Genomic DNA, 15,911 nt, shown 5'->3' with positions numbered 1-15,911 from the left:
ACTAATCAGGCGTGGCAGGGACGCCAGGTGTGCTTGCATGCCGGAAGGCAAACAGTTTTCGACCATGTCTATGGAGCTCACGCAGGTCAAACAGTCATCAAGTTGTATGTTAAAGTCCTACTTTAAGTTCGTATTTGTTAATAAACTATGCATTACAAACTCTAGAGGAACGAGTGGACATTTTGAACGTTTTAAGCTGTTAACTAGAGGCTAAAGGCACGCGTCAGGAACACCAACCGACATGCAGCATAGTGGCTTAATGGAAAGCTGCTACAACAAGTAATGCATTATCATTATTAACGAATGCTTACTTGACTGAAGCAGTTTGTGTACCTTCAAGTAATGCATCATACTCATTAAATAATACTTACTTTACCAGTAATGTACCATTAGTGAATCAGTACCTACTCATTAACTTCCCATTTATACTACAACATTAGGTAACTTTCCACTACCTAATGATTCATTAATACAGTATCCCCCAGTTTGTTTACCAGTAACTAAACAAGCTTGAATCAGTTTCATCATTATCTAATGATTCATTAATACAGTAACTCCTGGTCGGTTTACAGTAAATAATCAATAGTGCTTGAATCACATTCTCCCAGTACCTATACTCATTAACTAACCATTCGTTCCTCATTCCTTCCCCAGTAACTACTCACTTATTGACCCTTATTGTAAAGTGTTACCACCAAATCCAACATTAGATGCAGTTAAAAACAAATAAACCTCTCATTCTGCTAGGTCGGTCACATTTTCTTTTCTTTGTTCAGATCAAATACAATCAGTGTCTTCTCACACTGAATCGGTTTAAAACCTACAGCACGACAAGCACAGAACATGGTGTTTAGACTTTAGAGGAACGGGTGGTGAAATCCAGTTTGTTGATGAACCAAATCCTCACTTAAATGAGAAATCCGTGCAATGCTGCTGCCAGTTCAGCTGGAGGGCTGTGGATCAGCCTGATTACTTTGGGCTGACTGCAGCAGATAAAAGTAATCCCCAAATACGAGAGGAGTAGGCACGTGGAACTACCATGCAGCACACTGTAGCACAGGGAGAAGATGACAGTGCTGTACACTTTGTCAGTATTTAGAGGAGGCAATGAGGGTGTGTGTCAATATGCAAGTGTATGCCTCCTTGCAGAAGTTGCAGTGTGTTTGTTTGTGGCGGTTTGCTGCTGAAACAGAGCAGGCTTGGTCTTATAATCAGGACTTGGAGATCACCTTTAGCCCCTGTCATCAGTTAGACCTGTCTTAAAGGGAGAGAGGGAGAAAGGAGGAAATGAAAGATAAAAGAGGGAAACAAAGACGCCCTAGGTCCACGTTCACACAAGTGATGCAGCCTAAAAAACAGGAGAACGAAGGAGACACATATAAAGGGACTCAGACTGATAATTCCACTGAATTCACCTTTCTTATCAAGCATGCAAAATATTCTGTGATCTACAAAAATGTACTTAGGCCTAAGTATTTTCAATTGAATATGATGATATCCTCCTCTCCTCCCATGGTACATTGATTTTGCACAAAAGACTGAGCCTAAATTATTATTTTTTAAACAAGTGGAGAAGATGTATGCAGTGTCTTGCCATCTTTTACGACAGGATGGTGTTCAAACTATTATTTACGCAAAAAACTAAAATTAATCACTGTAAACATCATGACCTCGTCCCTTTTGACTGTGTGTATATCTACACACAGTCAAAAGGACCATATATATATGTCTGTCTGCTTTTAATAAAATGATGTGTGCACTCACAACATGTGTGTGAACTACACACACAGTGCCAGCATGTGTACACAGCAAGTCTCATTTCCTGATTCTCCGGTCAGATGCTGGTTTCTCTTTTGAGAGCCAAGCCCACAATGACATCAGCTTCCGCCAACACACCAGCCGTCACCATGGCACCACACAAAGACATTTCGGTCCCAGAGGGAAGGGGGGCCGGCATCATTTTGACACATTTATAGGAGAGGTCTGTGCTCCCCTCTTCTCGTACCCACCCCCTTTCTTTTTCTTGATCGGTGTTTGTACAGCTGCCTGCTTTGTTTGCCAGATGATCAAAGAGCTTTTCTGACTTGCTTGGATGGTAGTACCCTGGGCCCAGCCCGCTCTCTCTACATGCGTTAGCTTCTCAGCAGCACTCTTCTCTTCCGCCCGCCCCTCCATTAATGGCCGTAGTGGCATCCATTAAATCCACTTGAAATCTTTCTTTTTCAGGCTTCTATTTTAGACTTTCTTCCTCCCTCTCCTTCTTTCCGTCTCTCCTCCCGTCAAATGGAGCCATGACTCCAAGGGCAAAATGCCTAGTGACCACCCACTGGGCTTTGTCTTACTCTTTTCCCCAACCGACAGAAGGCCTGTGTGTGTGTGTGTGTGTGTGTGTGTGTGTGTGTGTGTGTGTGTGTGTGTGTGTGTGTGTGTGTGTGTGAGACAGGAGAAACAGACGGGATAGAGTGTGGCACGTAAAGAGCAGAACCCCAAACGTTACTATCTTCAAGTTAGAAGTCATTTTTTAGAAAGGATACTTTAATGTAGTTTACGCCTGGAATTAAAACAAAATAACAAGTTCTTCTTGACTAATAATTTTTTATCTGAATATTAATTGTAGTTGGAATTTTCTTTCTGCTCAAAGCAAACTAGCAGCATTATCAAAGAACGAGCAGATTTTATGTCCTAAATCTAAACACCATATAATTACCGTTTTGTTTTTTGAGACTTTAATATTTTTTTTCCGAAAAACAGAAAAATATAGGATAGGGGGAGAAAAATCCTTAAAAAGATCCTTAAAAATAAACATAAGAAAACAATGTAAGGATTAAAAATATTGTCACGCACATAGAAACCCTTCAATATGAAGAAATGTCATTGAGGATATTTCAACATTTCCTTCAGGGCAATTTTACTGAGCAGCAGCCCATTTGGAGGTGAGACAACTCAATCTAAAAATAGACACTTTTGCCTGATTTCCACTGTTCCTGCTCAACCTTAGCGCCATGTTCTCTGTGCTGCCTGGCTGGATGTTCTGCCACACTGAAGCATTTCCTTCTTGTGGCCAACAAGGGAACAACAACCTTCACGCAGATCCAAGATGATGTCATCTCTATGCAAGAAGTGTCACTTTATTGCATCTGTATGTTCAACCAGTTAGTCATATACAATGGTAAACATAAATCAAACCATGGCATTCAGATTATAAATCAGACTACTCTTGTTTATATATACACATCTAAAATAAAAAAAGCATATGCCAAGAACTATTTCAGTGGCACAGTAAGTAATGCAGGAAAACTATTAATCAAAACAATGTAAGAATGAAAGTAACACGTCTCTTACTAAGTCAGACAAATCAAGTCTCACAAGGCCCACCCTGTCGTGTGTGTGTGTGATTATCTGAAGATAAAGGACTTGATTCTGACAGTTTGTCAACACTCTGTCTTGATGTGAGCATAATAGAGCTGTATCTATACGGGATGCGAGTATCCTTAAGAGTAAAGACTATGTCCCCCATCAGGCTGCACACGTTAGGAGCCACACAGTCTAGCATTCAGCCCAGTACAGAATTGTCTGCTTTGTTTATTCTTCTCAACCCACACAACCAACACCCAAACTCAGATGGAGTCACCAGAACTGTGCCTTGTGGTGCAGTGTGTTTGTTTCACACCACGTCCCTCGGGTCCAGAGTGAGGTGACATACTTTAGGCCAGTTTGACTGCACCCAGGAAGGTGGAGTCCCCGTCCAGGGACACGTTGGCTGTGGAACGAGGGATCAGCAGCTCCAAGTGGTCACCGACCTCTAGCTTCACAATACCTAAGGGATGCAAACGTGCACTTCAGACCTTACGCCACCATCACAAACACACACACACACGCTTGAAGAACACACTGGCTGACTTGCTGTCATGAAAACAGCTGTTGTAATAAGGGCGAACATGGCTTGACATAAACAATAACAGGCTCACCTCCCGTGTAGCAGGTGTTGTAAGGGTAGACCGGGTTCATGCTCTGGATGCAGCGGAACAGGATCACACACTGAGGCTCGTCACCCACCACATCCCTCTTTCTCCGGATCACCACATGCCCCATTGCAAAGGTTCTGTCCACATAGTAGACCTTAACACATCGGAAATACCGGAGGTAAATCTATGAGGTATGGCACAGGCTTGGGATTTAACATGTGTAAACAGTCATGTTTGTGGCCTAGCTATGCTACTTAATCTATCATGTGTGCATCATTTGACCTTTCTTCAAGGTCTGTTAACCAGCAAGCACGTCTTAAGCTCGAGCAACACCCTTTTTACCCTGCAATATATGTATGTAGACATGTCCCCAATGCTATGTAACATCTGGTGATTGGCACCCATAGAAGAGCAGCACCCCCCTGTGGAAAAACGATGAAGTGACAACATAACGAACCCACCTGACTGTACACAAAGTAGAAGCCCTCCACTCTGACTAGCATGCTGTCACTTTCTACCTCCAGGGCAGATCCTCTCCTCAGCCCAGCCTGCCAAGGGATACCTGTGTACGGGTCCGACTTATATTCTGATTCAATGAATAAGAATATATTAGAAAGCATGTCAAAACACCTGAAGCTTAAAAATATATCCCCAATATTCAAATTGTCTTGAATAATCTACTCGAGTGAGTCGCTGCTAGGGATTTCTGTATCTGATTCTACACATTTTATTGTCAAATATATCGTGAGTGTGTAATAATGGGTACATTTAGTTTGAAATTGCAAAGTCTAAGCCAACACTTACAATATAAACAACATCATATGCAAATGATAATCATGACAATGCATCTATCTCAGCCCTGACCTGACATACTGTACCTCTCCTGAAGGTTCTCCTGCTATTGTTTGCCAACAACTGCAGGCAAGGGTTGGCAACTGTGACAGAAAATGAGAGAAATTAAGTCATGATTATAACTGAGCAGCAGTGTCCTTACTATCTGCACACTGCTTTTTTTTCCTTTTTAGGAGAAATTCCATGATCATTTTCTGTACTTGGCTGCAGCACACACCACAAATATAAATATTACTTTCCTAGGGATTTTCAAATGGCTTGAACTGATGAGAAGAACATTCATACCAATAGTTCACAGTTAGCAATAATAGATGAATAGATGGTGCCATTTTCTCATTGCACCGGACGTCTTAATCTAACTGTGTTTACCACCAAAACTGATGAGTCATTCACACTTCGCTGTTAATCTGATTCAGAGAGGACAATGGTATACTAGAGTTTTTAATTTCCTGATTCAAGCGTCTAAGGATAATAAGCGTTTTAAAGACTGTACAAGACTTTTTGTCATCTGGAGATATAAATATTAACTTGACTTGATTTGATTTGAAAACAGAATAAAAAAATATAACAATAAAGGAATGGATTGACATTCTTTACCACCATCGGTCTGCACTGCAAGCAAACTACATTATTTACTTTAAAGGTGTAGTTCAGTATTTTTGAAGTGGGGTTGTATGCGCTACTTATGCAGTTAGACCTTATGGAGATGGCAGTGACTTTGTCAGTTTAGAAAGTTTGGGGGAGATGTCGCTGTAGCAAAATTAAGCATTGTACTGGTGCAGAAGGGGCGACCCGAACAATGCTTTTTCGCACATATATACAGGTGAAACTCGAAAAATTTGAATATCGTGCAAAAGTTCATTTATTTCAGTAATTCAACTTTATAGGTGAAAATAATATCTTATACAGACTCATTACATGCAAAGTGAGATATGTGAAGCCTTTAACTTTTATAATTGTGATTATTATGGCTTACAGTTTATAAAAAACCCAAATTCAAAATCTCAGAAAATTAGAATATTACATAAAATCAATAAAAAAAAGGGTTTTAAATACAGAAATGTCAGCCCTCTAGAGAGTATAATCATACATATGTACTAAGTACTTGGTTTGGGCCCCTTTTGCATGAATTATTGCCTAAATGCGGCGTGGCATGGATGCTATCAGCCTGTGGCACTGCTGAGGTGTTATGGAAGCCCAGGTTGCTTTGATGGCCTTCAGCTCATCTGTATTGTTGGGTCTGGTGTGTATCATCTTCCTCTTGACAATAGTCCATAGTTTCTCTATGGAGTTTAGGTCAGAAGAGTTGTCTGGCCATTCATGCACAGTAATACCATGGTCAGTCAACCAGTTACCAGTGGCTTATGGTACTGTGGGCAGGTGCCAAGTCTAGCTGGAAATGGAAATTGTCATCTCCATAAAGCTTGTCAACAGACAGAAGCATGAAGTGCTCTAAAATCTTCTGGTAGATGGCTGTGGTGACTTTGGACTTGATAACACAGTGGACTAACAGCAGCAGATGACATGATACCTCAAATCATCACTGATCCAAATTAAATGTTGTGTTTCATTTGGAAATCAAGGTCCCAGAGTCTAGAGGAAGAGTGGAGGGGCACAAAATCCAAGGGGCTTGAAGACCACTGTCAAGTTTCAACAGTCAGTGATGATCTGAGGCACCATGTCATCTGATGGTGTTGGTCCACTGTGTTATCAAGTCCAAAGTCACCACAGCTGTCTACCAGGAGATTTTAGAGCACTTAATGCTCCTGTCTGTTGACAAGCTTTATGGAGATGCTGAATTACTTTTTCCAGCAAGACTTGACACCTGTCCACAGTGCCAAAACCACAAGTAACTGGTTGACTGACCATGGTATTACTGTGTTGATTGGCCAGACAACTCTCCTGACCTGAACCCAATAGAGAAACTACGGACTATTGTCAAGAGGAAGATGATACACACCAGACCCAACAATACAGACAAGCTGAAGGCCACTATCAAAGCAACCTGGGCTTCCATAACACCTCAGCAGTGTCACAGACTGATAGCATCCATGCCACGCCGCATTTAGGCAATAATTTGTGCAAAAGGGGCCCAAACCAAGTACTTAGTACATATGCATGATTATACTTTCTAGAGGGCCGACATTTCTGTATTTAAAATCCTTTTTTTATTGATTTTATGTAATATTCTAATTTTCTGAGATTTTGAATTTCGAATTTATAAGCTGTAGGCTAAGCCATAATAATCACAAGTATAACAAATAAAGGCTTGAAATATCTCACTTTGAATGTAATGAGTCTATATAATATATTAGTTTCACCATTTAGGTTGAATTACTGAAATAAATTAACTTTTGCACGATATTCTAATTTTTCGAGTTTCACCTGTAAATGCTTACGTAAAATCTAAATGTCCATTCAATTGTATGCTAAATGTAGGATTTGTTCACTGCTGATCTGTGACTGATACGTTACACTGCACTGGCAGACAGCTTGACATTTAAAAAAAAAAATTTTTTCAAGCGTAGTAGGCAGGGCCGCTGCTACACTTTTGGGTGCCCTAAGCAGAAATTGTCAGTGATGCCCCCCCCCCCCCAAAAAAAAACACGGGCGCGAGCGAAATTTTTTTGCCTTTGCAAGATCTCTGCGACTGCTTTTTGGCACATTTGCCAGCATTTACTAACAGAAATAACAGCTTAACTTGTGAAAAAACTGCCTTTGCAAAGGAATTGAGTGATAGGATCATAGACTGATTATGAGATAATGGGCCCCTGGGCTTACACTCTTAAAGGGCCCCCCACTTGTCCCTATCCAGTCAGGTACACTGAATTTTCTACACGGATACATACAATTAATGGCAAAAACATATTAAGGAAGTCAGTGTTTCCCACAGGATTTTGGGGTATTGTTGGAGGGACCCTGTACCTTGTTGGGGGGTGGGTGGAATTTTAGAGACTAGAGAGATATCAAATCCTGAGATGCAGAAGGAACATTATTTTTCAGATTTTTCTTAAACAGGTAGCACTCTTTACTCTGCAACTGTAAAAACAGTAGATTGGTCTGCAGACCCATGTTCTATGATGGAGGGGCCCATTTCAACAGATAAAGGGTGGATATGAACAATTTAGAATTCACACATACAAAGTTTATTTGTGTATGTGTGAGGGGGCCTTCAACCCCCTTAGACAGAGCTACTAATGCTGTTGTTTTTAACTTGCTTTTGTATTTCTCCCCTACTAGTTGAGGGGCCCATGATGATTTCTATCTTGTTACATTTTAATGAGTATTTATATTTAGGCTATTCCTTTTTGGACCCTGTTATTGACATCAGTGACTGAGCTCTTTGACTATGCAACATGAAAAGTTACTATCAGTATCTCTGGCTAAGGGCCCCCTTGAGTCCTTGGGCCCCTGGGCCTGTGCCCGGTGTGCCTGTGCAGTAATCCACCCCTGGATAGGTTACACAATTAAGAAAAAACAACGATGGGCCTGTTCATAACTAATTTATATATTTTTTGTAATGTAATGATTATCATGAACTTTAAAAAAAATATATATTTTGGGGGGCCCCCGGACCATCTCTTTTTCCTTTTTAATTAAAAAAAAAAAAAAAAAAAAAAATTATAATAATTTTTTTTTTTTTTTGGGTGCCCGCCCCAGGAACTTCGTGCCCTACGCAGTCTGCGTACTCTGCGTATAGGGAGCGGCGGCCCTGGTAGTAGGCTACGTCCCTGTATTACAACGCCACCTCGTGCCTTTGCGGTACAGCATATCAGTCCACAAATCACCAGTCAAAATACTAACTTTAGTGTACAATTGAACAGATATTTATTCTTTAGGTAAGCATGGTGAAAAAAACTTCTGCAACAGTACAAGTTTGATTTCTGCTACAGCGACATCTCCCCCAAACTCCTTAAAATGACTGCGCTCACCGCCATCTCCATAACGTTAAAAGACCAAAAGACTAACTATGCATACTTACCTCATATAACCCCACTTAAAAAACACTGAACCATTCCTTTAACAGTGAACCTTAAGGCCTAGGTGCAGAATACTGTTTCTTACCTGGTGCCTCCACTCCAGAGACCAATCTTCTTTTCCTTTCCAGGTAGAAAGCTTGTTGAGATCCCGGTTGGTGAACGGGCTCTTGGCTGCTTCTACGGCTACTGATATTCTCGCTCTGAACAGACACACAATAAAGTCTTCAAGAAAACAACACATGCTGAATATGCTTAGGGGGTGTATGTTGTCATGCCCTTAATGCCTAATATTACCTGGCCTCCATGCCTGGCCTCTTGTCTCCTGCGATAGACCTCTGATTTGAGTTCCTCTACCTCGGCTTTGAGAGCCACCAGTCGGTACAGGGACAGAGCTGAAAGGGAGGAGGAGGTGACAGTAGCTAGTGTCAGCAGTAAAACCGGCCAGGACAGCCTCCCTTCACCTGCTGACCTTTGTCCAATCCCAGGCATCACACCTGCCAAAACTGCCATCATACAATCTCATGCAAGCAGCATGTCTTGTCTTACGCCTGAGCTACGCTGCTTTTCTTCTGATGGATTCAAGCTACAGGAATGATGGATGCTTGCTTCTCTCATCAAACTTCTTCTTGCCTCAATTTTTGTTCTAAACAGCTCCAGGGATTTCCTTAACTATCGCTTTCAATCCTTTAGTAGCCGGTTCCAGTTTAGTCTGAGGGGCTGCGCAGTGCAAATACAGTACTAATACAGCTTCCCCTCTATTGTTCCGCTCAGCTAACCACACTGTTTCCTGCCTGACCAGCGACCCAGGCAAGTCTCTCTCCATTTTCTCACCTCGCTCCTTCAAACAGGGAGCCAGTCCACATTGTATCAAATAATGTGATCAGTACAGAGTTAGCGCAGGAAGGGCAGTTAAGGTGAGTGTCTGCTAGGCAAATAGTGGGAGATGTCAGTGTTAGAAGGATAAATAGATGTAATTGACATCAGTGCATTTTAATTTGACTGCAACAGAAGCTAACATGAAAAAGAAGGAAGTGCAAAAATTACTTCAACTTTGAAAGTAAAATGATTCAAACTGCGATTTCTCAGAATCAAAAAGTGAAGTGATGCTAGTTAACATAAATACATTTAAAGAATAAAGAAACGTTACCCTATTTAGTAAAAAGAAGAAGAACAAAGATTGAACTTAAACAACCCAAAATCAAACCAATACTACTGAAGCTTGGAAGACTGGTTAAACAAAACAAAAGATAGAAAGATTTAAAAACATTTAAACAAGACATTTTAACGAATCAATTTATTGCATGTTACAGTACAGAAGATAGAAAGTGAAAATGTGTGCTTACAAAAGAAGTTGTCAACATTGTTTTGAAATAGAAAAGAAATATTGGTTTGGAATGGAAAATCCCTCAAACTGATTGCTTCATACTAAAGATAAAGATGAATCATTCAGATGTCTGACTGCTCAGATATATCCTATAAATGTTTCTTCGGTTTTGAGTCATGGCAGATGTACACAAATAACGTCAACACTGTGCAGGTTCATTACAGAACTTTGCCTAAACCCAACGTGACATGCTAGCTTGCAAATGCAAATTCCAAATTATGCCAACACCGTTATAACAGTTTTCATTTTCCAAATTATGCCAACACCGTTATAACAGTTTTCATTTGACTATATTCACAATCATTTGAACATAAATGTTCCAAAGTGCATTCCCACAATACCTGGAATTGATTTTCATAAAAAAAGAAAAAGAACAGACAATCAGTTATATTCCATTTCTTTTTTTGACAATAACAATACAACTGGCTGTATAATAAAAAACCCAACATTCTACTTATCAATTTTGCTTTCAGCCGGCCACCAAAACAGTAAATTAAGAGAATGATGTCAAGTTCCTAGATATTTTCTATAATGAAGAGATGGCGAAAAGCAAACTAACAGCATAGGTGTGAGGCGTGAGGAACTAAATAAATGTATATTAACATAGTTTAATTCATTGCACAAAGCTCTAAAAACACATGATGGGATAAAAAGAATTCAAGTGAAAGCATGTAAATCAGCTTATGGATTTGATATAAGAAAATGCCAGAAACTGCCCTGTGCCAATGGCAGCAATAAGTCACACAAAAAAGGGAGAAAAGACTATCAATGCATGATTTCTTATAATGCACGTTCATATTTAAGACCACACTTTACATTCATAGTAGCCTTTAGACAATATTTTTCAAGTTGTCATCACATTGAAACAAACCAATTTGGTATTGTTGAATGTTTGTTAAATGTTGTTTATCATACTGTTTAAAAACAGTATGAACATATGGCTAAGGAGATCTGTATTCAAATGGCTTTAATACCACTGCAGTGCAGCATGCTGCATTTGTAAAGCAAGAGCAGAAAACGTGTCATAGGCTCTGCTCCAATCCCTGGATGACATGCAAAACAGGTGAAATAGCCTAAGAATCCTCCAATTAGCAATTATGACGTTGATGGTAGCAATCAAATAATTACAGCTTTTGATTAAAATTGCTCACACTTTAATTTCCGGTTAGGTAGGTTTTGGATTTTTAAAGATTATTTTAACACACTACTCACATGTCTGTTTGTATGTAAAGCCCTTATCAGAGGCCACTCCAATAACAGAAAAAAGGGCATCTCTACATTAGTGAATGTAAATGCTCTAAATAACAATATTTTTTACTTGGATAATTGTTACACAAAATGTCCCACTTGGAAATTGTCACTGTGAGTCTGTGTTGATCAGAGCAAAGGAACAGTGACATAGATAATATTTCGTACTTTATATACTTTACCTTGGGAAACACCCACTTGATTAGTCTTACCCAGTCTTATATTCGCTTCTGCTCGACTTTGGATTTTTTTTTGCATAAAAACCAGACTTTTTGTCCCCCATCTCTTACCATGGATTTACATTAGAAATGCATCTCTTCACAGCCAGCAGTAACTCCTTTAGTGTACATGTGGACATGTATGATAGTGATGCGCAAAGACATACTTGAAATCATCTGAATCATCCTTAATTAACAAACTATACACAGAGCTCCTTACCATTGTTCAGTGGAAACTTTAGCCCATTACAAGTAAGAGCAAATATGTGGGCTAGTTGAATTTGAACAGGACACGGTGACAAGGAGAATTTATTTCTGCTTATCCCAATCGCACAGAAACAGGAGCAGTTTGACAGGAAATAAGATAAGAACGTGTGTTTTCATTGGTAGAAAAGACAAACATGTCAACGTTAAATTACAGAAAACTTTATCTCAGCCAAAACCTTTTATGGCTGAATAAGATTATTCAATAGCTCAAGTTTATGCTACTGTGCCAGACAGCATTTTCAAGGGTATGTGAAAATATTGATAGACACAATATCATGTCACGCCAAGCTGCTGCCAAGTTAAAATAATATTAATGTTTTTTACCAAAAGGGGGGGAGAAAAACATCACCCTTAAGCCTCTCAAAGCATTGCTCAGAAGATGTTTGCCTAATAAAATGTGGGTAATTCTGAACAAAGAAAGTGCAATGTATTACCAAAGTATATATCAATTTTGCAATTGTTTTAGTGATTTTAATTAATTTCAGTAAACCCATTACAGCAAATTATTTTGTGGACGTGTCATGTCTTGCAGTGTGGGCATGGTATGCTCTGGCTTCATTCATAAAAAAGGTCTTAAATGCATGCATTTGTACTGTAGCTGCAACAAAAATAACCAATGAAGGCATCGTTACACCCTCTTAGAAGACTGAAATGTTCAAATCAATTTTAAAAAATACAGTAATTGACATTTAAAGAAAGGTAAAAAGAGTGAAATAAAATTAAAACCCATACATATAAGCATAATAAATGTACATTCTTTCCAAAAATCAAATAAGTCCATCCAATTCATTTTGCTGACACTTCCTCCAGGCCATAATTTCTAGTCAACAGTCTGTACCTGACTGTTTAGATAATGGTGACACTAGATGAGGGCTGAGCACTCTCCTCATGGGCATGGCTCTTCATCAGGTCTTTCATGAACTGCTCCAAAGCAGCGAAGTAGCCCTGACACTGCCACGTGTCGTTGTGTGTGCCCTCTGGGAAGATAGCCAGACGTCTAGTCCGCGCGGGAGACAGCTCATACAGTTGTTTCATCATGACTGGTGGTATGAGCTGGTCGGACAGACCAGACACAAACAGTGAGGGCATGCGGCACAGTGTCACCTGCCGATAGGACAGAAACTGATTCCTATAGCACCACAAAGGCAGCAGGCGCAAGGGCAAGAAGGAGAAGAGTGTCGTTGCCATGTGGGGGATGCTCAGGAAGGTATTTTCAACAACAATGGCTGCAACACGGTGAGGGTTGACTGATGCCAAGCGTACAGCCACAGCGCCACCCAGTGAGCGGCCAAATATAACCACTTTTGTCTTATCCAGATCAGGGCGGGTCATGACGTAGTCCAGTGTGGCCTCAGCATCCAGATACAGCCCATCCTCACTGGGCTCACCCTCACTCTTTCCGTAGCCACGGTAGTCAACCAGCACCACATTGGCTTTGAGGTTTACCAGCATCAGCAGGGCATTTGGCACCCTGTGACCAATATTACCTGCGTTGCCATGGAAATAAAGGATGGTAGGCGGAGCAGAGGACGTGGGGCTGCTTTGATTGACAGCAGTAACTCCAGGAGGCGTGTCCCCTCCGGTGTAGCGAAGCAGGATGAGGTTAAGCTTCACACCGTCCTTTGTGCGAATGTACACATTCTCGTGTGGGATTCCTGTTGGCATAGGAACGTAAAGGCGAGAGGAGGAGGGCTGGTCAGGGAAGTAGAGGAGAACATCCTGAAATTTGTAGAGGATGCCCGCCACAGACGCTAGGATAAGAGCTAGTAGAAAAAAGCCTCCGTACAGGTGGAAGGTGAGGATGAGGGCCAGAAGGGAGACTCGACAAGCGCCCCAGGACCACGAGGCCAAAGTCAGAGTGCAACGCTCCATCGCCCCCCACAGCCTCCAGGGCTTCTCCATGGCTACACAAGAGTTGAGTCACACCACACACACTCTGCAGATACAGAGAGAAGCCAAGAAGAGCACAAGACAGAAAGATATTGAATATACACATAAATGATCATGAAACGTGTTTAGCAAAATGGTTTTAGTAAAGAGCATCTGTCCAGCATCAGTAAATATAACACAAAATATGTTAAGTCATAGTCAATTTGTCTGCAGCGCATGCTTCATTTAAATTGAATGACCCATCAAAAGTTAACGAAGCCAAAAGTGAGATTCATCTTACAATCAAATTATATTATAAAAATCTGTATTTAAAAAGCCAGTTCTATTGATACAAGTTACTTAAATCTCAACTTGTTATATAGTAATAATAAATGCAATGTGTCCAATTAAATCTCCTCTATAGAGGAATCACGTATTGGTGAGTGGGAGTCTAACTGCACAAGAGGGCATAAATGAAGCAGTAGCCTACTTAAATACATTATTTAAAACCAACAAAAATAAAATGTGAAATATTTACCCCTATCAATAATGGACTGATTGGCACCCTAATAACTAAAACAGCTCATTCAACTCAAAACTATTTCATAAACAAACTTTCCATCCTGTGTTTGGATAAAAACGCCACGTAATACTTTGCAATAATAAGTCCTCGATATCCTTATACTTGTCTGTCAGAGGCATATTAAAGACATGGTCGTTCAAGGTCCTGCAGAGCCAAACACTGCATATTTTTAATCTTTACCCTTGCTTGACACCTGGTTAGGTTGGGTAAGGTTTGTTCAGACAATTGAATTATTTTTATTTTTTAACGTATGTGTGTTTAGGGTAGAGTCAGGTGTAGGAAGTCATGGTTCAGTAGGACCAGGAACGAGCACCGCTCAAGTGAATACGTTCAATAAATATGAATGGTGCTGGTAAATAGACATATTACAAGAACGAAAAATGTATCGGCCCCACCCACGGGGGATGAGATGGTGACAGCTACTGCTCATCCCGGTGAGAAGCACGACTAACGTTAGGGAGTATTCTGACAGTTAGCATTAGCCAGCTAACGTTAGCTAACGCCTGCGGCGCCTTTTACTAAGGCAAGCAATTTACGGACCATAAAAACAAGCATACATACCAGAGTAGTTACTGACCACAACACTTAAACAAACCCTTTATCAATTAACATCAGTGAGCTGCAAGTTGACTTAGCTCAGTGACAACCACGATTACCATCAAGCTATTCGCTGCCATTGCTGCTAGTGCTAGCAGCGTTTTAATTTAGCAACGTTCAGGTAGACAAGTACTCACCCTTCTTTCATCTTTAAGCGCCTCAGATGCATGCAATCTTTACAAAGCAGTGACACAAAGGCAGCACAGTCGCTGTCATCCAGCTCGGCAGCGGTTAACCAAATTGTAGTTAAAGTTAACCGGTGACAACGCAAGGTGAGGAACTGTCAGCACGAACCGGCGATGCTAGCTGGTTAGCATCTCACCCGGTGTAGCCGTCATGAGTTCCGTGTTGGGCTCGGCGCAAGAAAAAAGGTTCCGCGAAAAAAAATCGTCTTTTTCTTTGAGGTTTAATGGAAGCAGCAGGCGTCCTTCGTGTTGCATTGGTGCCATCTCCTGGCCAAAGCGTCAGATAATTCAAATTTCCCCCATCAACAATGTTATTTTTTCTAGAGTTTTCCTTTCTTACAGAATCTCCTTTCCTTGCAATAGGCCTAAATTCCAAGCTACTAAGAACATGTTCTACAGTTTCTGGTTACCTGACTGTTCACAGGTCGGGAAGCTAGTCCAGGCATAACCTGACCTCTCAAAAATTGCAACAGAAACCATTCCAACTGTTTTTGACTCATGAATATGTAATAAATAACATACTAAAAGTCTTAAGGAAGTGGTGGAAAGTTATTTTCTAAGGGGTTTCTTAATCATACCTTTATGTCAATTTTTGGATTCCTAAAGTACTGTTTTATGGTAGAGGGGATATGTGCAAAATTGTTAACCTTTGAAAAAGGTTCAAAGCAATGATTTTCAAAAGGTACAGGGATGAGGGTGTGAAGTAAGAAGGAAATTATAATTATATGGATATATTTACTGATTGTATAGATACGTATGTAGA

The 15,911-nt window shown here is 40.4% G+C and overlaps 2 protein-coding genes across 2 annotated transcripts; both read right to left on the bottom strand.

The window, feature by feature from the left end:
• Positions 1–3,226: 3,226 nt before the first annotated feature.
• tnfsf13b (TNF superfamily member 13b) lies at positions 3,227–9,330 on the bottom strand. Its single transcript, XM_080037488.1, has 6 exons — positions 9,092–9,330; positions 8,883–8,997; positions 4,844–4,900; positions 4,427–4,551; positions 3,969–4,119; positions 3,227–3,817 (listed from the first exon to the last, which is right to left on the bottom strand). The coding sequence occupies exons 1-6, from the start codon at positions 9,308–9,310 to the stop codon at positions 3,705–3,707; spliced, it is 780 nt and encodes a 259-aa protein (XP_079893614.1). The 5' UTR covers positions 9,311–9,330; the 3' UTR covers positions 3,227–3,704.
• Positions 9,331–10,099: 769 nt separating this feature from the next.
• abhd13 (abhydrolase domain containing 13) lies at positions 10,100–15,275 on the bottom strand. The gene is made up of 2 exons (XM_080037769.1): positions 15,101–15,275; positions 10,100–13,850 (listed from the first exon to the last, which is right to left on the bottom strand). The coding sequence occupies exon 2, from the start codon at positions 13,814–13,816 to the stop codon at positions 12,761–12,763; it is 1,056 nt and encodes a 351-aa protein (XP_079893895.1). The 5' UTR covers positions 13,817–13,850; positions 15,101–15,275; the 3' UTR covers positions 10,100–12,760.
• Positions 15,276–15,911: the final 636 nt, after the last annotated feature.

The sequence above is a fragment of the Ammodytes marinus genome (genome assembly GCF_949987685.1).
Source record: "Ammodytes marinus genome assembly, chromosome: 12".
Classification (NCBI taxonomy): domain Eukaryota; kingdom Metazoa; phylum Chordata; class Actinopteri; order Uranoscopiformes; family Ammodytidae; genus Ammodytes; species Ammodytes marinus.
This window is presented reverse-complemented; position numbering and strand designations above follow the sequence as displayed.